Source organism: Amblyomma americanum, chromosome 6 (assembly GCF_052857255.1).
Source record: "Amblyomma americanum isolate KBUSLIRL-KWMA chromosome 6, ASM5285725v1, whole genome shotgun sequence".
NCBI classification, from domain to species: domain Eukaryota; kingdom Metazoa; phylum Arthropoda; class Arachnida; order Ixodida; family Ixodidae; genus Amblyomma; species Amblyomma americanum.
This window is the reverse complement of record NC_135502.1, coordinates 165,888,773-165,912,702: the sequence shown is the minus strand read 5'-3', so window position 1 is coordinate 165,912,702 and position 23,930 is coordinate 165,888,773. Positions and strand designations below refer to the sequence as shown.

General features: G+C 48.9%; 1 protein-coding gene across 7 annotated transcripts in view; it reads right to left on the bottom strand.

The window, feature by feature from the left end:
• Window positions 1-23,930, bottom strand: part of LOC144094162 (ubiquitin carboxyl-terminal hydrolase 8-like) — a 402,680-nt gene that overhangs the window by 360,621 nt on the left and 18,129 nt on the right. For 3 of the 7 annotated variants that reach the window (XM_077628076.1, XM_077628074.1, XM_077628077.1), the window contains exon 1: window positions 8,134-8,189. The exons of 1 other annotated variant lie outside the window; for it this stretch is intronic. In XM_077628076.1, coding sequence (XP_077484202.1) covers window positions 8,134-8,174 — 41 coding nt within the window. In that variant the 5' untranslated portion in view covers window positions 8,175-8,189. Of the gene's footprint in view, window positions 1-8,133; window positions 8,190-9,060; window positions 9,300-23,930 lie in introns of those variants that run through there. 3 more of the 7 variants (XM_077628078.1, XM_077628079.1, XM_077628080.1) reach the window with 2 other exon arrangements.

Sequence of the window (23,930 nt, the reverse complement as noted above, 5' to 3'; positions counted from 1 at the left end):
CAAGGGTTTTTTTCTTTGTTTATTTTAAATAGTTTAATGATGACCAGCCTGGTGGTGATGTCAAAACTGTATTTGCGGTATAGGTTAGAACATCGATGTTGGCTGAAGTTTGTACAAAAACAGGCTGGCATAGTCTGTGCATATGATGTATTTAACTAGATTACTGATATTGCATATGTCATTAATATGAAGGAGCTAGACACCGCAGCGGACACGGGACAGAGAAAGAAGACGACACAGGGCGGTACTTGCAACTAAAATTTTATTTGAAACTTCATGGCTTTATAAAGACCGAGGCACGTGTGATCCTACAATCAGGTAAAAAAGGGGGGATGAAAAGCAACAGATAACAAGACCTAACTGACAACAATGCACATGAAAGATATGCGAGTCACAATCTACAGATATCAGAAGTGTTAAAAAACCAACCAGACGATCCAAGACCAAAGCTTTCAAAGCACACATTTCGAAGCCAAGCGTTGAAGAATCCCACTTGCCTCCAGCATTCTGTTTTTAGGATTTTCGAAACCCTTTTCCAATGTCCTACAGATGGTCCAAGCGCCCCGAACATTGACGAAACGTCAAGGGGGCAAGTATTATTTCGCAGGCAATAGGCATAGGCCCTAGCTCTGCACGTCGAAGAAGCGATGATTGAAGAACACAGTGCACACTGATCCTCGGGGGCCAAGGAACACATAAAAGAGCCTACGTCTGGGGACACATAACTTAGGAGGGTAGATGTAGAGGCCAGTTGGTGAGACATGAAGGAGCTAGACACCGCAGCGGACACGGGACAGAGAAAGAAGACGACACAGGGCGGTACTTGCAACTAAAATTTTATTTGAAACTTCATGGCTTTATAAAGACCGAGGCACGTGTGATCCTACCATCAGGTAAAAAAGGGGGGATGAAAAGCAACAGATAACAAGACCTAACTGACAACAATGCACATGAAAGATATGCGAGTCACAATCTACACAAGTCACAATCGTCTGGTTGGAGGCGATGGCAGGACTTTCGGCGCACAACGCAGCAGTCGACAGATTTCCTTTGGAACCGCTTGCGCCACCAGCTCCCAAGGAAAGGCAAACGGAAAGAAGTGGACGTTGTTCCAGTTACCTTCCTCGGCAACGTGAATGTTCCTGCAGAAGTGGAGGCCGTATTACAGCATGGCCCCAAGTACAGCTTGGAACCATCGGTGGACAAGTATGACCTTCTAGCGTCCGTGCACAGAGTGGCCAGCAAGGCTCTGGCTGAGGAGAGGACACCCTGCCTTTTAGAAAGCGTCGAAAGTTTGCGAAACAATTTCACCAAGAAGTCTGGTAGCTCAAAAGTTCTACGTGAAGTTGCCTGCTACTTCCGGGAGAATGACCTCGCTCTTGTCCAGGCTGACAAGGAAGGTGGCTTCACCCTACTTCCGCAGAGCCTATTTCAAGAAAAAGCCATCAGTGCCGTGAGTAAGAACTTTAAGCCTGTTTCTCAAAAACCTTCCAAAGTTAAGAGCAGGGCAGCGGCTCTTTTAGATAAACTCAACCTACAGAAGCTATCAAAACAGGCGCTGGGATGTGATTTGAACGTTCTGAGCATCTTCTTCACGGCAAAGACGCATAAAGATCTGTGCCCATTCAGGGCTATTGTTACAGAAAGAGGAAGCTGGCAGGCCCAAGTCAGCAAGTTCCTTAAAACACATTTGGGACAACTAAAGCCTGAGGATCCTTTCAAGATAGCTGGGTCTGATACCTTGGTTGCAGCATTGACTTCTGGTGTACCAAGTGCCAACTGTGCGTTGTCCGTCGATGTGGAAGAGTTGTTTTACTCGATTCCGCACGATGAACTTTTCAGTGCAGTAAGAGAATTGATTGACGTTGCCGGCGTGGTTGGATTCCAGAATACCTGTGGTACGTCGCCTGATTCTTTTATGGAGCTGCTCGGTTTTTATCTTGATTCTACTTTTGTTTTCTTTGGCGAGAAATTGTATGTGCAGAAAAAAGGAATTTGTATAGGTTCCAGTGTCGCGCCAGTGCTGTGTGAAATCCTTCTTGCGCGTCTAGGTCGAGTGCTCGAGCTCAAGCTAACCCAACCTTTCATAGCAAAGATCATCAGATATGTAGACGACTTTTTAATTATTTTGAAACTTTCTTCTCATGACTCTTTGACAGAAGTAGCTAGCAAGATCTTAAGTGTATTCTCAAACTGTTCACAATTTCTCAAATTCACTCTAGAACTTCCACAAAACGGATCCATTCAGTTCCTGGATTTAAAGTTATCTTTTAACAGAATTGATCATGTGTGCTGGGCCTTCCAACCTAGGTCAAAGAAAGCATTGCTGCCTTTTGATTCCTCCCACTCCAAGGTGGTAAAGCGGGGTATTGCCTCCTCCTGTTTTAGATCCGCAGTTTTAAAATCATGCACTCATATGTTGAAGTCCAGTTTTTCCCTTCAAGTAGAGCGGCTGGAAAAGGCAGGGTACCCGAGGTTTTTGTTAACCACGGTGGCTGAAACAGTGGCCAATAAGCTCCGTAAAATGAAAAAAGGAGTTGCTTCCCAAGAACCAACCGGCCAGAAAAAAGTGGAAGTCATTCCCTACCTGCACAGGGTTTCACATAATCTCAAAAAGATTTCAGGCAAATATGGCATCGACATTGTATTTTCGGCACCCTGTAAGCTCTAGATTATGCAATCTAGTGGGAAAGGGGGACTCGATTAGAGGAACTTGCGGCAAGAAACATTTGGAAGAAAATAAGCGTGTCGCATGTGCAACAGGGGTAGTCTACAAGATCCCCCTCAGTTGTGGGCGTTTTTATATTGGACAAACCGGTAGGTGCTTAAATGATCGCTTGAGAGAACATGCGCGTTCCTTAGGGGAGGCGGGGGTTCGAATCTGCCTGTTCATTGCCGCAAGTGTCGGGGTTGTTGGCCTCAGTTCAGCCAGACCCAGATTGTTGGAAGAAGGAAGGGGCAGCTTGAGAGAGAGATTATGGAGGCCATTGCCATCTTGCGCTCGCAACCGGATGAATGCGTTAGTTCGCCTTCGGTTTCCATCCTCCAAAAAGAACTGGGTTTCCTTGACAGGTAACAGGTTGGGCTGCTTCCTTTTGACGTTCTTTTCTTCCTCTGTCTTGTGGTTTTCATGCTTCCACATGCGGTCCACGGTTTTTTAACACTTCTGATATCTGTAGATTGTGACTCGCATATCTTTCATGTGCATTGTTGTCAGTTAGGTCTTGTTATCTGTTGCTTTTCATCCCCTTTTTTACCTGATTGTAAGATCACACGTGCCTCTGTCTTTATAAAGCCATGAAGTTTCAAATAAAATTTTAGTTGCAAATACCGCCCTGTGTCGTCTTCTTTCTCTGTCCCGTGTCCGCTGCGGTGTCTAGCTCCTTCATGTCTCACCAACTGGCCTACACATCTACCCTCCTAAGTCATTAATATATATGTTGAATAAAAGCAGAAGACTGCCCTGGGGCACGTCATTTGTAATTCTTATCATACTGGAAGAGCAGCGATTTATAACAACGTACTCGGAGCGAGCCTTGAAATACGACTGAATGAGACAGAGAGCATGCCAAGCATAGCTTCACGATTTAGTGTGTCAAACGCTTGGCTAAAATCGACAGACGTCAGAAGCTGAGCTTCGAAGTTATTTAATGTGTGTTCTTCTTGGTCCAGTAAGGCATGCTCAGTTCATCTATGTTTCGTGAATCCATCTTGGCAGTTGGCTATTATAGAGTGCTTCGGTAAGAAGTTGTTGCAACGTCAATGCATTAATAGTTCTAACCTTTTGGAAAAAAATGCAAGTAGAGATATTGGCCGATAATGTGTTTATCTCCTTTTCTTTATAAATAACCCCTACTTTCGCTACTTTCACGGTAGCAGGAAAATGTGCTGAGTTCAGAGCGGTATTGTAAATATACGTGAAGTAAGGCACAATCAAATGTTATTGTATTTTACAGGTAGACTGAATATAACATGAATCGAGACTTGACATGTTCTTTAAGGTTTTACACACCGAATACACCTGAGCTTCATCTGTTGGCTCCGGAAACATTGACTCAGTCTAACACTCAAAAAACGAGAAATACCTGGATTGTGTAGACTGTTTCCAACTTGAGAGAAATATTTGTTGAAGGCATTAGCCAGGGACGAGCCGGCTATTTCATTGCTGTGAATAAGCAGACTCTTAAGATCCTGTGGGTGAATACTTCGATTTAGACGCCTCCACTTTTCTTTAGGGCTACGGCAGAGGTGTATATTAAACAAATTGTTATAATAAACAGTCCTGGATGATCCAATTTCGTTGTTTAAGTGGTTCCTCGGGGATTTATAACTGGCAAGAACATTGGGGGCTTCATTTTTAATGATTATCGCAAAAACAGCTCATGCTTCTTTTTTACCAGTTGTACCAGGCGAGCAGTCATCCATGGTTTTCGCGCCTTTTTTGAAGGCACTATCTCGACAACACGGAAACAATCGTTAGAGAAGAGCTGCAAGAACTCACTATATGAACCATCAGGTGTTGACTTCTGAAGAACAGAATTCCAATTCACAAGTGAAGCTGAATTGGTCAAGGCGGCTTTAGGAAAGGAGCTACCGACAGACGTTCATGGCAGACTTAGCTGCAGGTTCTTTTTGAAGACGAATGAAAATAAGAAGGAGGTCACTTATGTCTATGGCAATGCAACTGGCCAGGAACGCATCTTCATGATTAATATCAGTAGATCTAAAGAAGCTGCTAATTGGTCAGTTTTATTCCCAACTGATTGCATATTCAGATGTATGATTTGGCAGTAGTTGCCTCTGTGTTGGGAAAAATTAATTGTTCGCAAACGCGAAATCAAATCAAGAGCGTTACCAAAGTTCTTTTCACCTATACTTTCGACAAATTCGGACAGTTCCTTTGGTACCACCCGCATTCCTCTGCAACCACTGATTCGCCAGCAATAGCCCTCCGAAGGCCGCCCCCATTACGGTTCTGAGGACCAAAGGTCGTCGGTATGAATCCCTTACACAAACAACGCTTCAACTGGACTAACAACTTTGTGTGCCAAATTGCGCCGATTTGTTTGCCACCGCTGCGAACTTTGCACCAAATGAGTGGGCCAAAATTTTGCCACCAATGGCTCAAGTGGCACCAGTCTCAATAACTCCTCAGACGGTGCACATTAGTGGAACGCCAGCGGGGGTAACCAGCCACCATGCCGACTGCGTGCATGCGGTCACGTGATGGGGGGGTGACATTTTGCTGGCCTGAGATTTGATCCCATGACTGGTCGCCATCTTGAAATTTCGAATGGACAAGAAACGTTCGAATGTGAGTAGTAAGAGCAAACACTCTTAAGACATGCATTTTTTTTTTTAAGTGGTAATGAAGTGGCTGTAGACCAGAATGCCGTCCCTTCGCCTCTTCAGTTTTTTTTCCTGATTTACGACGTTATAATGAAACCACTGTTTCTTTTTTGGGGACGGTGATGGAAGTACACGCTGTTGAACTTCAGTCCGGCCGGTCAGCCGCTGCCGCCCAGAGGAAACGTCTTGGCCTCCCGAATGACGCAAGCAGTTAGGCCACCGTGGTGTACTCGGCCACCAGTGATGACTCCTCAGTTGACGACGGCTTCGTCAGAGTCGTAAGCAAGAAGGCCAAACAGAGACTGCGCAAATGTGAGAACTCGTCGCCGTCGTGTACGTCCACGATCACTATGGAGCGAGAATCATCGGCACATACTGTCCTATTTGTGCCAGAGACTCCTACCGACAATCTCAACCACATCAATAGGCAAGCCATGTCTGCGTTCTTGGAGGCCCGCATCCCGGGAGCAATCAAAGATGTGAGGGTGAATCGTTTTAGGAATGTCAACAACATTGATGCCATGGACCAGAACGCGCTTGAGAGATTGAGCAACATCAGAACGCTAGGCGGCATAAGCGTTTGTTCCCATGTCCTTCTAGGCAGTGGCACTACGGCAGGCGTCATTTACGACGTCGACGTAGCCATCTGCGACTCTGATCTGCCCATTTTGATTCAACCAGCTACCGATGGTGTAGCCATACTGCAAGCTCAGCGCCTTGGAAGGACCGAGTGCGTCAAGTTGACCTTTCAAGGGGTCTGCATTCCAACGCACGTGAAGGCTGGGCACTTTCGGGCATGCAATTAGGCCGTTCATCCCGAAGCCTCTCCAGTGCCGGAAATGCATGAAGATAGGACACGTGAGTAGTGTGTGCAATTTCCCCATCGTGTGCCCATGGTGTAATCAGCCACACAGCGGCGATCTTGCAACAGTTCGTACGTGTGCCAATTGCCGCCACCCTCATGACGCTGCCTCAAAAGATTGTCCTCGCCTGAAAAGGGAAAGGGCGATACTCAAACAAATGACAAGAGACAATTCCACACACAGAGAAGCTGCCGCTAAGGTGCGACGACGTCGTCGCCCTCGTCACAGACCTTCTAAAAGTGTAGTGAGCATTGGAAAGGATCGTCCAAGAATATCTGCAACTTGTCCTCCCCCTCCGCATACTACTTTAAGGATTGGGAGCAATACGACTGGCGAGGCACAGACGGGTGTCACAGACGGGCCTTGGCCATCCCTACCTGAGCTACACACACCCGCAGTGACCAAGCAGGTAATGCGTACTCAGAGTCCCGAGCCCATTGCTAATCAAGCACAAGTCACAACTCCGGTCCAAGACCGGGACCGGCAAGTGACTTAGCCATTGCTCCCGAAGCACCCAGCACCCACCCCAGCACCGCGCACCCAGTTTGTTGAGCCTACTGCTGGTCGGGTAGTAAGTCAAAAACCGGACCAGGTCACAGACGAGCAAGTGATTGCAATGCTAAAGCCAGTCGTGAATGCCATGTGCGTGCTGCTTTCCAACATGCACATACCAGCTGCACAGAATGCACTGCAGATGCTGGATTTGTTGAATCCAGTGCTTGCAGCTGTCCAATAGCTGGCACAATGCATCCTCCAGCCTTATTCTTTTAGAGCAGAAGTCCGATGCTTTCGTTGTCATCAACATTATCAGCCGCAACGGCAAGCAGCCTTTCCTGACACTGAAACGTCTGCGCTGCCTTGTGATGGAGGGCCCTCGATCTGTTCCACTCGAGTCGCAGCAGTCGGCAGCCCTCAAGGTGTGCAGGCTACAGCTGTGGTGGCCTGTGACTTACAGTGCTTGTGTCATTGCCTGTCATGCTTGCTACGGACCGCATTTGTCAACTTCTTATCCTTTTATGCCCCCCTCATCCCTCTCCCCCAGTGCAGGGCAGCCAGCCAGAACATTTTACTGGCTAACCTCCCTCCCTTTCCTCTGCCACCTCTCTCTCTCTCTCTCTCTCTCTCTCTCTCTCTCTCTCTCTCTCTCTCTCTCTCTCTCTCTCTCTCTCTCTCTCTTGCATTGTTGCATTGAAATCTTGACAGCAGCTGCTTCCACATGTGTTGCTGCATGGTATTCCCCACCAAGGGGGGTCACTGAAAACATTTCCCCTGCAATGATGGGCCCGAACTATACGTTTCATCTAGTCTGGTCTTTGGGTTTCAACATCCCAAGGAGACTGAGGCTATGAGCCGTAGTGGAGGGCTCAGGATAATTTCGACCGCCTGGAGTTTATTAATGTGCTTAACGTCACACAGTATGAGGGCCTCTAGCGATTCGCCGCCATCAAAATCAGACTGGTGCTGCCCCGAACCCAGGTTCCTTGCCTCAGTAGTCGAGCGCCCTGGCGGGGCCCAAACTGTATGTGACACAAAAAGTGCTATCTGAACTTAAGGTTTCACTTCTTAAAACAGCGCTAAAGACACGGACACAGAGATTATGGACACACACAGCACTGTCTATTTGCATCCTTGTCTTTTTCACTGTTTAAAGAAGCATGAACCACCAAGGAGCCCACACGTCGGTCAAAGTGGTAAGAATACCGACCTGAAAGCAAAAGGCGTCCAAATGGCTGGTCAAAATGAAAAAAAAACCCTTCCTGCCTGTCGGCTGAGAGAGCAAGGAAGAAATCAGCCAACAGAGTTTCCATGACAACGCACAAGGCAGCGTGTTGACCTTTGAAGCCTGAGCATAAACGCCTCCAAAAAGAAGCCTACACAAGCATCCAGGCTACGGAAACGAATGAGAAACAATTCAGCGTACCTTTCCACAAGTATCCAACCGTGCCTGAAGGATGGGAACATCCAACTTCCCGAGGCCTTGGTGTTTAAAAAGGACAGCAAGCAAAACTGGGCAACATAAATCGCCAAAGGGGGGCTGGACCATTGGTGGAAAGTCGCCAGGGATGTCCAACAAGGTCCAGGCTCAACAGAAGAAAAAGAGTACAAAGGAAAAGCGTTCATCTGCCCAAGTTTTTGACCGGCAAACAATGCGACTAATATTCGCCCACTTTGCAATGTGCCCAATGCTAAATGTCACCACTATGTGAACAAACTAGCGGTTTATATCAGTGAAGCATTCTCTAATAACGTCAAGCTTAGAAGACGTAAAACGCTGGCATATAATTGCGCACGGTGATCGCACAGTACCGAGCTTATACACGAAGAAATGTCGGCCCAGTATCAGAAACATGAGAAATATTTTTAATAAATTGCCCAATGCAGACACTGCCTAAAGCAGCATGTAAGTATGCGCGGCCGCCGCTCGCACGCTTTCGGATAAGGCAGGTGCTGAGGATCGGTTCAGCGACGAGCCTGAACAGGCAACCCGCGAGTGTGCTGGGAGAAAGTACACTCGGAATGCTCGGCGGAACCCATTTCCTTCCTAATCCGCCATGCTACCAGACAACGCCGCAGCAGCAGATCACCGCCACGTTCAGGAGTGGCAAGAGGTCATCCCCTGGTTTCTCGGTACATAGCGCGCCCAGGCTGTCGTACCACGAGTTCCGCCTTCATTGTGCACGCCTATCTAAGAACAGCTTCGTAAACAAGCAGTCATGTATAACGCACATCTTAGAGAGGGGAAGCTAGAAGGGAACGGCAAATTCCCCCAGACTTTTCGGGTGAAATGCGCTTTTCGAGACCTCTCACTCAGGGGCACTGCAGCGGGCCATCGCGAGATGTGACATACCTTTTCACTGCGTCAAGTCCGCACGGCGAAGACTTGAGGAGCGATAATCTGCATTACGCCAGCCCGTCAGTTAAGCACTAATGGTCAGATCCAAGTACCACCAATGACGCGTGGATCAAAGAAACACAGCCACAAGACAACACGCCCGATGACCACAACTCCTTTGGCACCCAACCTTTGGTACGTCTTGATATTACCGTATGACACATCTTGGCTCCATGTTGGCATATTGGCTGCATGTGTAGGCAGGTTAAAAACTGAAAAAACTCCAGCACGCTTTAATAAAGTGATTGTCTCATTAATAATTTAAAAGTAATTTATAAATTATAAGCGAATGCCGGAGAACAAATAATGGTCTACGAAAATGCCAGAGAACAAATAATGGTCTACGAAAAAGCCGGTTGGTCAAAACGTAGGAGACTACATACCACTGATCACCAGTAGAGATCAGTGCTACATACTTGCAGTGAAATAAACAAAGGTTATTTAGAAAGATTTATATTTTTTTATAAGTAGCGCAATCATTTTTTTGTAGTTTTTACGACCCGCCGCGGTGGCTCAGTGGTTAGGGCGCCCGACTACTGATCCGGAGTTCCCGGGTTCGACCGCGGCGGCTGCGTTTTTATGGAGGAAAAACGCTAAGTCGCCCGTGTGCTGTGCGATGTCAGTGCACGTTAAAGATCCCCAGGAGGTCGAAATTATTCCGGAGCCCTCCACTACGGCACCTATTATTCCTTTCTTCTTTCACTCCCTCCTTTATCCCTTCCCTTACGGCGCGGTTCAGGTGTCCAACGATATATGAGACAGATACTGCGCCATTTCCTTTCCCCCAAAACCAATTATTATTATTATTATTAGTTTTTACGAAACTTAAAAGCTCGTGCTCAACACCTACTGATCTAGAGGCCTGCACATTTGGCACTGCTCCAACGCGCATCTTCTAGTTCATGCCTTTTGCCGCTAGGAAACGGCAGCTACAGGTGGCTTGGCGCTACAGTTAACCTGTTGAGCAAGACGGTTCAATTATTTTACTTCAAGGATGTAATAGTTTTGTCTCTACGTTGTGAGTATTCATCATTCATCCATTGCCTAGCAAAGATGCCAGAAAGTATCACGCTTGTTGCGCGCAAACAAAATATTCAACGCTAGGATTTGAATAAATGTCATATTTGAATCGTTCATTACTAGGTTTCAAAATAATAAGACATGACCAATGCACAGGGAGGCAGTGAGCATAGAGTTTCTTACTATTAACTAGAGGGAAAGCTGGTGCGGAGAGCTACCGACTGCAGAACTACAACTTTTGGCCAAAAATAATGAAAAAACAAAATTGTTCGATAATCAATGACGTCCTATCATTCAATATCCTGTCTATAAATCGCAACAAATTAGCAGGAAAGCATGTAAATGCAAAGTTTGCTCAAAATAAGCGACGGCTTGCTCTCCTATTGGCCAAGCATTGCAGAACACAAAATTTTGTGTTCTGCCAGTATTTCGTGCTTAACAGGGCCACTTTTAAAAAGAGATGTTTTTGAAAAAAATGTCGCTTCAAAATTTTAAAAGGTTCTTTAACAGCATGTCGGAAAACAAAAACTTTTTATTGGCGTCGTGTGCTTTTGCGTTTTTGCTACTATCCGTGGCTTTTGCGCACTACTTTTGCGCCGAAGTCGTCTGCGCGTGGAGCGCGCCTTGGATACGGAATGGAACATCTTTGTAATGCCACTCTGGTGTTCCTGAAAAAAAAAACCTACTGTCCCGCACCAAGTAGCTCATCGCCCCATGATGTTTTGCACGCCCATGAAGGTTTAATTCAGGTGCAGTGCCGCCAGCTTTCCCTCTTAAGAAACTCTATGGTTCAAGTTGACAAGCGCCACTCTGTGTCTCTAAAAAAAAAACCTTCGCTTGTAAATATACTTTCCCTTCACTGTCCTTAAACCCCAATGCCTTGGATAAATCAGCCCCGCTGCTTTCCACTTTAGGGTGAAGTCCTTTACAGAAAAGTATCAAGTTTTCAGCCGTTTCCTCCTCCGCACGAAACGCACAACGTGTCTATATCTAGATGGATGGATGGATAGGGCTGAACCCTTTAAATCGGGCGGTGGCTCAAGCCGCCCATCCATGACTTGTGAAATTTTAATAATAATAATAATAATAGTTGGTTTTTTGGGGAAAGGAAATGGCGCAGTATCTGTCTCATATATCGTTGGACAACTGAACCGCGCCGTATGGGAAGGGATAAAGGAGGGAGTGAAAGAAGAAAGGAAGAAGAGGTGCCGTAGTGGAGGGCTCCGGAATAATTTTGACCACCTGGGGATCTTGAACGTGCACTGGCATCGCACAGCACACGGGCGCCTTAGCGTTTTTCCTCCATAAAAACGCAGCCGCCGTGGTCGGGTTCGAACTTGGGAACTCCGGATCAGTAGTCGAGCGCCCTAACCACTGTTGTCTTGATTTTAACCACCAATCAGATATACCTTCTCGGATGGATGAATGGATGGATGGAAGGTAGGAGCGTCCCCTTTGTAACGGTCAGTGGTAGTTGCCACCATGCTCAGTTTTTCCTTTATTTTTGTTTAACTCTGCTGTAAGCTGTTAATAAAATTCGCCATTTTCTTTAACATACGTCTTCCTACACTTTAAAACTTAATTCACCAATCTGCTTTTGAGCCGGATGGATGGATGGAAGGTATGAGCGTCCCCTTTGTAACTGGCAGTGGTAGTTACGACAATGCTCAGTTTTTTACCTTTATTTTTGTTTAACTCTGCTGTAAGTTGTTAATAAAATTCGCCATTTTCTTTAAAATATGTCTTCCTACACTTTAAAACTTATGTCACCTCTCTGCTTTTGTGCCACCAATCCTCTAATTGTTTTTTGCTAATTTCCACCGCAGATTTATTTACATGACTATTGTTATCTCTAAACCGTAAGGCCTCAGGAGGAGTGACTGTGCCTGCATCGACATCGGGATGGATACTATCACATTTTAGAATTAGGTGTTTTATTGTTTCTACAGATTTACCACACACAGCACATGTCTCATCTTCTTCGTTAAATTTCTTTTTGTAGCTGCCCTGACCTAGCTTCAAAGAGGAGGGCACTGCCTCTTGAGTTATCATAAAATGTTTCTTTCCTGATCTGTCTTTTCCAGCATCGATATAGTTCTACACTATGCTTCTTTTCCATTGAAACTATCCAATTTTAACCTTCGACGTTTTTAACCTGTCGTTTAATGCTCTTAACAGAGCGCCCTCAACGGCCAAAAAGTTAACGAAAGTTGGAGCACACAGTCCCATAGAGCAATGTGCAGCAGGTCTCTAGTTCAGTAGGTCTTGCTTGTGCTACTCGTGCATTACCCCATTCGATCAATGCCTCCTGAAGATCATGCCTGAAGCGTCAGGGGCTTTTCTGCCCGCCGTAGTGCGTCCGCCGTACGGCGGCCCTGTCAGCTGACCCTCTAGCAGACAACACGCAGGCAGCACAGAATTTTCTTGTGACTGCCGTTGCAGCAAAAAGTGTGCCTTCTGGTGCGCTGTTTCTTATATTATTTGTGTGGTGTGTTTAGTGTTACCATTTAACAAGTGACGCATTGATGACTGCAGTTGCTGGAGGGAGTAGCGAGCGAAAATGCATTGCTGTTGCGTTCCGTTTTGCACGTCCAGTCAGCGCAACAAGAAGCCCGGCGTTTCGTTCCATGAAATTCCTGCCGACTTAGAACTCCGGGAAAGACGGCTCAAGGTAATTAGAGGGAAAAGCTGGCAGCCAAGCACAACAGCAAATTATTCTGCAGTTTGCAGCTTGTATTGCCAGCCAAGGAAATGCTACTGTAGACAGTTTGACTGCCCACCAAGACAGGGGTGGACTCTTTTACCCGACGTCAGCGCTCCGAAGAGTGTTACAAGGTTTCAAGAAGTTCGTCGATATCATGCTCAAAGACCGTACGCATTTTCAAAGGCCACTTTATTTTTACTCACAGAAGTAGTGTGAATAAAATTGCGAGTGTGCCTGTCCTGACGTGTGAGAACAAGGATAATGGCCACAGGGAAGCACTACTGCATATTATATGCAAGAAGTTAATTAAACCGTTGCTAACAAACCATGCATGCATTTGACATAAAGCAACGGTTTAATTAACTTCTTGCAGATAATATGTAGTAGTGCTTCCCTGTGGCCGCTATCCTTCATACAAGAACGCAGTTGCGAAGATGTATACAACAAGCTCTTTCCCGAAAATTCTTGAAACTGCAGTAAAAAACGATTTCCGCCGCCTTCATCGCACCGACGCATGCCATTTCTCTTTATAAGGGCGCACGTGTCTGTGCCTTCAAGCGCAGTTTTTTTTTAATATTCACAAGTCGCTCGCCATGTCTGATACTCCCCTTCCAGTTGTCATTTCATCAACGCACGCGTGCCCCGCCGCGGTGGCTCAGTGGTTAGGGCGCTCGACTACTGATCCGGTGTTCCCGGGTTCGAACCCGACCGCGGCGGCGGCGTTTTTATGGAGGAAAAACGCTAAGGCGCCCGTGTACTGTGCGATGTCAGTGCACGTTAAAGATCCCCAGGTGGTCGAAATTATTCCGGAGCCTTCCACTACGGCACCTCTTCTTCCTTTCTTCTTTCACTCCCTCCTTTATCCCTTCCCTTACGGCGCGGTTCAGGTGTCCAACGATATATGAGACAAATACTGCGCCAATTCCTTTCCCCCAAAAACCAATTATAAATCCGTTCGGCGAAAGCTCGTCGGAAAAAATGAATAGAAACAATAACGCAGGCTGGGCCTTCCAAGATCTGCTTCACACGATCGAAACATCTCTCGCAATGCTCCGCAGCAAGATTGTAACAGACGTGCGCTTCGTAAAGTTCTCAGAACATTAGATATGAGGGATGTGCCCCCTGCGGGCCAGCGACTCCCCAGGCAAGTTACGGCGTCGACGTCTCCGGCTTCCATTCATTGAGCGCCATATGCAGTTCTTTGCTATGGGTCACCTGGCTACAGTTGAGAGCTCAGGTAATTCTGGACTTCCTCCTGTCCTTATTCTATCTCATGGATAATTTTCCCTTTTTGCTTGTCCGAAGTAGTTAATGATTTTTTGCCATTGGCAGCAGTACAATTTACAATCATGCAGTGTAAATACTTATTTTGCGGCATTTCTCGCCACTTCAAGCGCTTGTTGCAATATGGTTTTTCGAACATGTTCCTTTTTTTGCAAACCGTCCAAAAGTTACTGGTTATGCAGCAGACAAAAGGTCCTAACGGCATGATAGAACGGGGTGCACAGCACGCTTTTAGATTTCGAAGTCGAAACTGATTATCCTCTTTCAGGAAGTCAGCTTAGACTTTTTAAGCATTTGCTGCACTCTCAGACATCAAAAAACGTTTTTTTGTCGTTAACGAACTAAAAGTTCATGCTCGTAGCCCGAAGAAAGAATGAAACAGCATGATCGTGAGCCACGCATCACACTCTCCCACCTGTATCGGGAATGACGCACATGCCATGCCTGGTGCGGCGATTCATCGTGCTCGCCTAGATTAGATATGCGCCTTGGTTGCCACACCCCTTGCGGCTATAAAAGCACTGTACGTTCAGCAATAAAGAGCATTTGGTCGCTGGCCACCTCGACTGATACATGGTGTCAGAAGTGGGATAGCTCACGTCGATGGAAACACGATGGAGCACCTGCTGAAGCTTCCTGAACCACTACTGTTGTCTGGGAATATCGCCAAGAACTGGGAATTGTTCCAGCAGAAATTCGAGCTTTTTCTGGAAGCAACAGAATCTCCAAAAGAGCCCCGAACCACGACCGACAAAACAGCACTGCTGCTCAGCACTGCCGGAGACGATGCATTGGAGGTTATTTAACAACTTCCTTTTTCTCGGGGGCGAGAACAAGCAAGATTATGCTACCGTTGTTAAGAAATTCAAGGAGTACTGCCAAGAACAACAGAATGAAGTCTATGAGCGGTACATATTCCGATCCAGAGTGCAAGGCGAAGGGGAGTCATTCGACCATTTCTTGCGGGACCTCAGAAAACAAGCAAGAAGCTGCAATTTTTTGGGAATAGCTGATTCCTTAATCCGCGACCAAATAGTGTTTGGCACCAGTAGCCCACGGCTGCGTGAAAAGCTCCTCAAAGAAAAAGACTTGACACTTGCCAAGGCTGAGCAGATTTTCAAAGCGGAGGAAGCAGCATCGCTGCAAAACAATGCCTGGGCGCAGCCCGATAAGCACGTGGCGCTAGTCATGAAGCGGTCTGGGCAGGCTCGCAAAGCGGAGCATGCGGTACAAAAAGAACCGTCGGCACAGCCCGATAAGCAAATGATGCAAGACAAGCATCAATCTCTGAAATGCGCCAGATGCAATCGTTTACACGCCATACCCGGCAGATGCCCTGCGTTCGGCAGAACGTGTTTCATATGCCGAGGTGTTAACCATTTCGCAGCTTGCTGCAAGAAGGGCCCGCAAATCCGAGAAGTTGGCGAGGAGCAAGACAGCTTCGACATTCTCGAGCATCGACGCGAGAGCGGACTGGGTAGTACATGTGAAAGTAGCTGACCAGATGGTTAGCTTCAAAGTGGACACGGGATCTCAGGCCAACTTGCTGCCCTACTCTATCTACCGACGATGCAAGATGGCAGCAGATTTGAAACCGAGCTCTTCGGTGCTTCGATCATACAGTGGTGGTGTCATTCGACATTTCGGTATGGCAAGGCTACCAGTGACCGTGAACGGCCGGTCGAAGGACGTCAACTTCTATGTCGTCAAAAAGGGCAACCAAGCTATACTGGTACTACTAGCATGCGAGTCGCTTGGTCTGGTGTCACGTGCAGTGGATGCTGTAAAAGAAGGAAGCACCACAGCGGGCGGCAGTGAGGACGTTCTAACCGAATTCCGCCAGCTTTTTCAGGGAACAGGCTGCGTGAGTCGCCAGTATAAAATGGCCCTACGCAAGGATGCGACGCCAGTTGTCCAGCCAGCTCGGCGGGTGCCCTTGGCGCTGAGGGAACCTCTGAGGGAGGAGCTGGAGCGCATGCAGCGAAGTGGCATCATTGAGAGGGTCCAGAAACCGACAGACTGGGTGAGCCTTTTTGGTTATCGTGCGGAAGAAAGGCGGAAAAATACGGGTTTGCATGGACCCAAGAAGTATCAACGAGTGGATACAGCGAGAGCATTATCAGATGCCAATACGCGAGGACATAGAAGCTGAGCTCGCCGGCGCTAAGTACTTCACGCTCCTCGATGCAAGGGCGGGTTTTCATCAGGTACCTTTGGATGACTCCACAGCAACTATATGCACGTTCGGTACTCCGTTTGGGCGTTACCGGTTTTTGAGGCTCCCGTTCGGAATCTCATCAGCCCCGGAAGTTTTCCAGAAAATCCTGAGCGAAATATTTGACGGCTGTCAAGGTGTGAGAGTGTACATTGATGATATTCTAATATGGGGCTCGTCTAAGGAAGAACACGATGCGCGCCTGCGGAAAGTGCTGCAAGTGGCAGCAAAAGCAGGCTTAACTTTCAACGCTGAAAAGTGCAAGGTTGGAGTGACTGAAATTAAATTCTTAGGTGACGTCATTAGCCACGAGGGAATAAAGCCTAACCCAGCGTTGACGCAGTTGTTGAGGGAGACTCCATGCCCAACGGATAAAGCCGCTGTCCACAGAATGCTAGGAGTAGCAAATTATTTCAGCAAGTACTTAATTGCCTAATCTCGCAGAACGTACTACGCTTCTTCGCAGCCTCATCAAAGAGGACTCTGTCTTCGAGTGGACCGAAAACCACGCTAGTGAGTGGAGGATGATCTGCGACATGCTTAGCAGTGCGCCTCTCCTAGCTATTTTCAACCCAGCCAGAGAAACTAAAATCGTGGCATATGCATCAAGGAATGGTTTGGGGGCTGCACTTTTACAGCGCCACGGTGAAAACTGGCGGCCAGTCGCTTATGCCTCGCGTGTAATGGCCAACTCGGAGCAGAGGTACTCGCAGATTGAAAAGGAAGCATTGGGGATAACGTTCGGCTGTGAAAAATTTCATCACTTCGTATACGGACGTAAAACTGTTATCGAGACTGACCACCGTCCACAGCTTGGTGTTGCAGCGAAAGGAATCAGTGATATGCCACTGTTACGTCTCGCCTACCTACGACGCGCGGTATAGCCGGCGCGGATGCAACGGACGCCGCGGCTTCGTTCATCGCCGCCGCGACGCCTCCCGCCAAGCGCGTCCAGGCATGTTTCAGTGCCACGTGTCGTCGTGCGTGCGTGTGTGTGTGTGTGCTTGTTTTGCCCACGCTTGTCAAAGCGCGGCAGCCGGGGAGAGGAGCTCCTCAACTGGGAGGCGAGGAGGTCTGACCGGCGCCGGCCTGGCGGACGCGCCCGTCACGCCTGAACATGTTCAAGCGTCGCCGTATCGGATGACTCTTCCCAAGCCGTTCCCTCTTGCCCTCGACTCCGAGGGTATAAAAAAAGACAGCTGCGCCGGACGCGAGAGAGACTTCGATTCCTTCCTTCGAGTAACGTGGTCGCCCTGACCGGCTGCTCTTTTGCGATGCCAGAATAAACAAGTTGTTCTGTTGCCAGTCGAGTCATCCTTTGCCGGGACCTTCGGATGTTTCCAGCTTTGCCCCAGGCCGCCAGGCCAACGCTACCCTTGGGGCTTACAACCCAAATGCAACAACTGGTTGCCAGCGGTGAGATCCCGACAACGGAGGCCAGCAGCGAAGATATGCGGTCAACTGTATGCTGAGCAGCACAACGACCATCCGGGAGCAGTGCAACGAGCCCTGTGTGATGACTGGTTGCCTGCAGCGGAACGACTGCGCTGAATTCGTGGCTGCGAGGTTTGGTGAGTGCGGGACTTTCTTCTTCTGAGTTTTGCCAGGCTTTTGTTAGTGTCAGAAACAGAGCTGGTAATTGTGGTTGTCGTTGCTGCCGGGTTAGTTTGCGGCAAGACAATAGTAGGCAGTAGAGAAAGCAGCATTCGGAGCAGCCATGGATTTGAAGTCGTTGCGCAAACCGAAATTGCTGGAGCTTGCAAGAGAGTTGGGTCTTGATGTCTCAGACAAACTCAGAAAACCAGAACTGCTAAGGGCGATTCTTGAGTTGGAGGCTGAGGATGACGAGCTGTCGGAATGCCTTGAGACCATTGAGGAGAGGGAACAAAAAGAGAAAGAGGAGCGCGAACGTAAAGAACAAAAAGAGAAAGAGGAGCGCGAACGTAAAGAACAAAAAGAGAAAGACGAGCGCGAACGTAAAGAACAAAAAGAGAAAGAGGAGCGCGAACGGAAAGAACAAAAAGAGAAAGAGGAGCGCGAACGTAAAGAGCAAAAAGAGAAAGAAGAGCGCGACCACGCTTTAGAAATGAAGCGTCTCGAGGTAGAGATGGAACGCGCTCGTAATGGAAGTCAGGCACACGGTGCAGGAGAACGGGTATCGTTCAAAATGACTGACCTGATGCGGCCGTTTAAGCTTGGAGAGGACATTGGTTTGTTCCTGGTTAACTTTGAGCGAACGTGCGAGAAGCAGGGGTTCTCTCGGGAAACGTGGCCACAGCGCTTGCTCACTTTGTTACCCGGCGAGGCGGCCGACGTAGTCGCTCGCTTGAAGAGAGAGGAGGCAGAGGATTTCGACCAAGTGAAATCGAGTCTGCTAAAAAAGTACAGGCTGTCAGCGGAGGCGTTCCGTCGGAAGTTTCGGGAAAATGAAAAAGGCAGAAATGAGTCATATACAGAGTTTGCCTACAGGCTTATGTCAAACATGCAGGAGTGGCTCAAAGAAGAGAAAGCGTTTGGTGACCACGAGAAAATTCTGCAGTGTTTCGGGCTGGAACAGTTTTATAGTCGGTTACCTGAGAACGTGCGGTACTGGGTCTTGGATAGGCCAGACGTTAGTACAGTGGCTAAAGCCGCCGAGCTAGCCGAGGAGTTTGTGACGCGTCGGGCTCGCGGAGCTAAGGACGGTCAAAAGGGTGAATTTGGCTCCAAGTCTGAGAGGCCGAAGTTCACACCCATGAGAGCAAGGGGGGACACACGTAGTGCGGATGCGAGTGAAAGCAGTCCGACCGAACGTAAGGAGACGGCGGCAGCCGAAGCCGAACGCAGAAAGCGGTTCGAGGCGAGGCAAGCGCGCGTGTGTTATACGTGCCAGAAGCCGGGTCACTTTTCGGCGCAGTGTCCAGAAACAAAAACAAAAGTCGTTTTTTTGTCATTATGCAGCACTGACGAGAACATGAAGCTTCTCGAGCCTTACATGCGAGACTTCCTCGTGAACGGGAAAGAGTGCCGAGTGCTTCGTGATTCCGCAGCTACAATGGATGTAGTTCACCCCTCTTACGTAGAACCCGATATGTTCACGGGCGAGTGCGCATGGATCAAGCAAGCAGTGGAAGCTCATAGCGTGTGTCTGCCCGTAGCAAAAGTGCTTATTGAAGGACCTTTCGGAGCACTTGAGACTGAGGCCGTAGTGTCATCTAGGCTGCCCCCCCAGTACCCGTACCTATTTTCAAACAGGTCCGATCACCTCCTGCGCGAGAAGGGGCTTTTGTTTGGTGAGGCTAGTGTTCAGGCCTTAACCAGACCGAGAGTTCGGGAGCTCGCTGCAAAGGCGGTAGTTGCGGGGCCGACGTTGTCGAACAATGAGAAAGGGTCGGAGGCGCAGCAAGCTGATATTCCGAGCACGTCAGAACTGGATAAAATTGAGCCTGTAGCGTTGAATGCACCAGGTACTGGAGATGAAGTGCACGACACGGGAAAGTTAGAAGAGCTTCCGGTCGAGCTTCCGGGACTAAGCTCAGTGACGAACAGGGAAGGCACTGATCAGGTCATTAGTGACTTAATCATTAAAGCACCGCTGTCGCCTGAGCAGAGAACCGAACTACACCAACTCTTACAAGAGTTTCAAGGTCAGTTCTCTGAGAGGCCTGGTAGGACTTCTGTCCTTACTCATGATATAGAACTTACCTCGCCAGAGCCAGTACGATCCAAGGCGTACCGGGTGTCACCCCGCCAGCGCGATATTATGGAGGCTGAGGTAAAGAAAATGCTACAGCTCGATGTTATTGAGGCGGGTGAGAGTGATTATACCTCCCCTTTGATTTTAGTTGAGGTACCGGGCAAGGAACCTCGTCCTTGCGTCGACTACCGCAGGCTTAATTCTATCACTAAGGATCAAATTTATCCGATCCCTAACATCGAGGAGCGCCTTGAGAAAGTTAGTAGCGCTCAGTTTATTTCCACCCTAGATCTTGTCAGGGGTTATTGGCAGGTTCCACTTACAGAGGAGGCTAGTAGGTATGCGGCGTTCATTTCACCAATGGGAACATTCCGTCCTAAAGTTTTGAGTTTTGGTTTGAAGAACGCGCCATACTGCTTTTCAAGCCTCATGGACAAAGTGTTGCGGGGACAGGAAGAATTTGCTTTACCGTATTTAGACGACGTAGCGATATTCTCCGCATCCTGGTCTGAGCATATGGCACACTTGCGGGCAGTGCTAACCCGCCTGCGCGAAGCGGGCTTGACAGTCAAGGCTCCCAAGTGCCAATTAGCACAGGCAGAGGTTGTCTACCTCGGTCACGTGATTGGACAGGGTCGTCGCCGCCCCTCTGAAATAAAGGTGGCCGCTGTGCGAGACTTCCCGCAACCGCGCACGAAGACCGATATTCGGTCGTTCTTGGGTGTCGCCGGCTACTATCAGAGGTACATCCCCAGGTACTCCGATATCGCGGCTCCCCTGACGGATGCTCTAAGAAAAACAGAGCCCCAAACAGTCGTCTGGAGCGAGACAAAGGAGAGAGCTTTTAGCGCCCTAAAGAGCGCCCTAACAAGCCAGCCTGTGCTACGATCGCCAGACTATACCAAAGGGTTCGTTGTTCAGTGCGATGCTAGTGAGCGAGGCATGGGCGTTGTACTGTGCCAAAGGGACAATGGAGAAGTGGAACACCCCGTCCTGTATGCTAGTCGTAAGCTGACCTGTCGTGAGCAGGCGTACAGCGCCACCGAGAAAGAGTGTGCGTGTCTCGTGTGGGCCGTTCAGAAATTGTCATGCTACCTAGCCGGCTCGAGGTTTATCATTGAGACAGATCACTGCCCTCTCCAATGGCTGCAGAACATCTCTCCCAAAAATGGCCGCCTCCTGCGCTGGAGCCTCGCTTTGCAACAATATTCCTTTGAGGTGCGTTACAAAAAGGGGAGTCTCAACGGTAACGCCGATGGCTTAAGTCGAAGCCCCTAACGTAGGAATCCGCCTCAAAGTTGTTGGTTACTGATGTTTTCTTCCTGAGGCAGGATTTTTAACATATTGCTTTTGTTTAGTGTTTCAAAGTGATTATGTGCTTTCTAGTGCAATTTTCCAATTTGTGGACGCGTTCTGAGTGCTGCTTGACTACTGTAAGGAACTAGGCAGTAGTATAAAAGGGGAAAGAGCCTGGCAGAGCTTAGTGAGGGTTGTCTCGTGCTTGCTGACTGAGCGGTTGCGTTTCGGCGTAGTTCTAACGCTTGCTGGGAACGAGCACAAAAATGGCAACTCTCCCGAAGTGACTTTACAGTGTCCTATGTGATCCTGAACCCGAGAACGAGGCCTTCTCTGTGCGCTGCGCTCAAGCAACGTCGAGGGACGATCGGTTTCGATTACGAGCATCATCGAGCGACATCCCTCTGGACAGCGGATGCAGTCCCCTGACCATCGGGATCTCCTTCTCCCGGCGGGGCGGTCTGTTACGTCTCGCCTACCTACGACGCGCGGTATAGCCGGCGCGGATGCAACGGACGCCGCGGCTTCGTTCATCGCCGCCGCGACGCCTCCCGCCAAGCGCGTCCAGGCATGTTTCAGTGCCACGTGTCGTCGTGCGTGCGTGTGTGTGTGTGTGCTTGTTTTGCCCACGCTTGTCAAAGCGCGGCAGCCGGGGAGAGGAGCTCCTCAACTGGGAGGCGAGGAGGTCTGACCGGCGCCGGCCTGGCGGACGCGCCCGTCACGCCTGAACATGTTCAAGCGTCGCCGTATCGGATGACTCTTCCCAAGCCGTTCCCTCTTGCCCTCGACTCCGAGGGTATAAAAAAAGACAGCTGCGCCGGACGCGAGAGAGACTTCGATTCCTTCCTTCGAGTAACGTGGTCGCCCTGACCGGCTGCTCTTTTGCGATGCCAGAATAAACAAGTTGTTCTGTTGCCAGTCGAGTCATCCTTTGCCGGGACCTTCGGATGTTTCCAGCTTTGCCCCAGGCCGCCAGGCCAACGCTACCCTTGGGGCTTACAACCCAAATGCAACACCACCCAGGCCTCAACGTTTTTTCTTGCGGCTAATGGCTTATGATTTTGAACTGCAGTATGCACCAGGAAAGAAATTCTTTCTCGCAGACATGCTATCAAGGGCTCCAGGGACAGCGACTAAGGACTACTCCGACGACACGGAAGATGTGGAGGTCCACGCGGTTGCAGTCATGTCAACCTTGGTAAGCGCTAGAACACTGGCCCATCTGGTCAAAGCAACGGCGAATGATCAGGACTTGCAGTCAGTGATGCGCTACATTAATGGCCACGGTGACATTGTGGGAATAATGAAGCCATTCGCGTCCGAGCTCTCATTGAATAAAGGAATTGTATTTAAAGGCAGCAAAGTTGTAGTCCCGAAGTCAATGCGAAAGGAAGTGCCAAGCAACAAGTGCCAAGCAAGAGCCAGGGGCCTAGTGTTCTGGCCGGGGCTGAACTCTGATATCAAAAACCTGTTGCAGAGTTGTGCAGTTTTCCGCAAATATACATACAAACAGCAAAGTGAGCCTTTTATGATCAGACCTACATCGGCCCATGCATGATACCGCGTGGGCGTTGACATTTTTCAGTACGGAGGCAGCTCGTACGTGTCGGTTTTTGATGCCCATTCGAACTTCCCGGAAGTGGAGAAGCTGACTCGTACAACATCCAGTGCCGTAATTGAGAAGTTGAGCGCCATCTTTTCAAGATACGGCATTCCAATGGAAGTCCACACGGACAATGGGCCGCAGTTTTCGTCTTATGAATTTGCTCTCTGCATCCCGGTACGACTTCAGTCACGTCGAGCCCCGAGTTCCCGCGATCGAATGGACTCGCTGAGAAGGGGGTTCAGATTGTGAAAAGAATTCTAAAGAAAACGGAAGAAACAAAAGAAGACTTCTGGCTCGGGTTGCTCAACTACAGATCCACTCCGCTCGAAAGATGGCCGCTCCCCTGGTGAACTCTTGCAGGGCAGGAGGCTTCGCACTCTACTCCCAGACTTCAGGCAGCAGCCAAGCATACCAGTATTCAAGCGAGCCCAGGCAGACACTCGGGGGAGAACGTTACCACCTCTCAATACCGGCGATGTCGTGAGAGTACAGGAAAAGACATGGAATCGCCGAGCTCAAGTTACCGAAGCAGTTGCACCGAGGTCTTATCGAGTAGTTACCCAGGACAACAGAGTGCTACGTCGCAACCGACAGCATCTGCTTCCAACTGGTGAGCTGTTCCAGCAAGAAGCCCTCGAATGTGACGACCGGGAGAGCGAACGAGCGTGTGAAGCACTGCAACCCACGGCACCTGCTGCAACTGGAGACTCGCCTGTGAGCTCCGAGAACATTCCGCAGGCGCCGCCGCCCGTGACTACGACTGGGCCGACTGTGAGCTCAACGGCTCCGCAGGCTCTTACATTGCGCCGATCTACCAGAGATAGGAGACCACCGCAGCGCCTGCGGTACGACCGCAATTTCAACCAAGTACTTGCCATCTATTCTCCACAGGAGGGAAGATGTATCGGGAATGACACACGTGCCATGCCTGGTGCGGCGATTCATCGTGCTCGCCTAGATTAGATATGCGCCTTGGTTGCCACACCCCTTGCGGCTATAAAAGCACTGTACGTATCAGCAATAA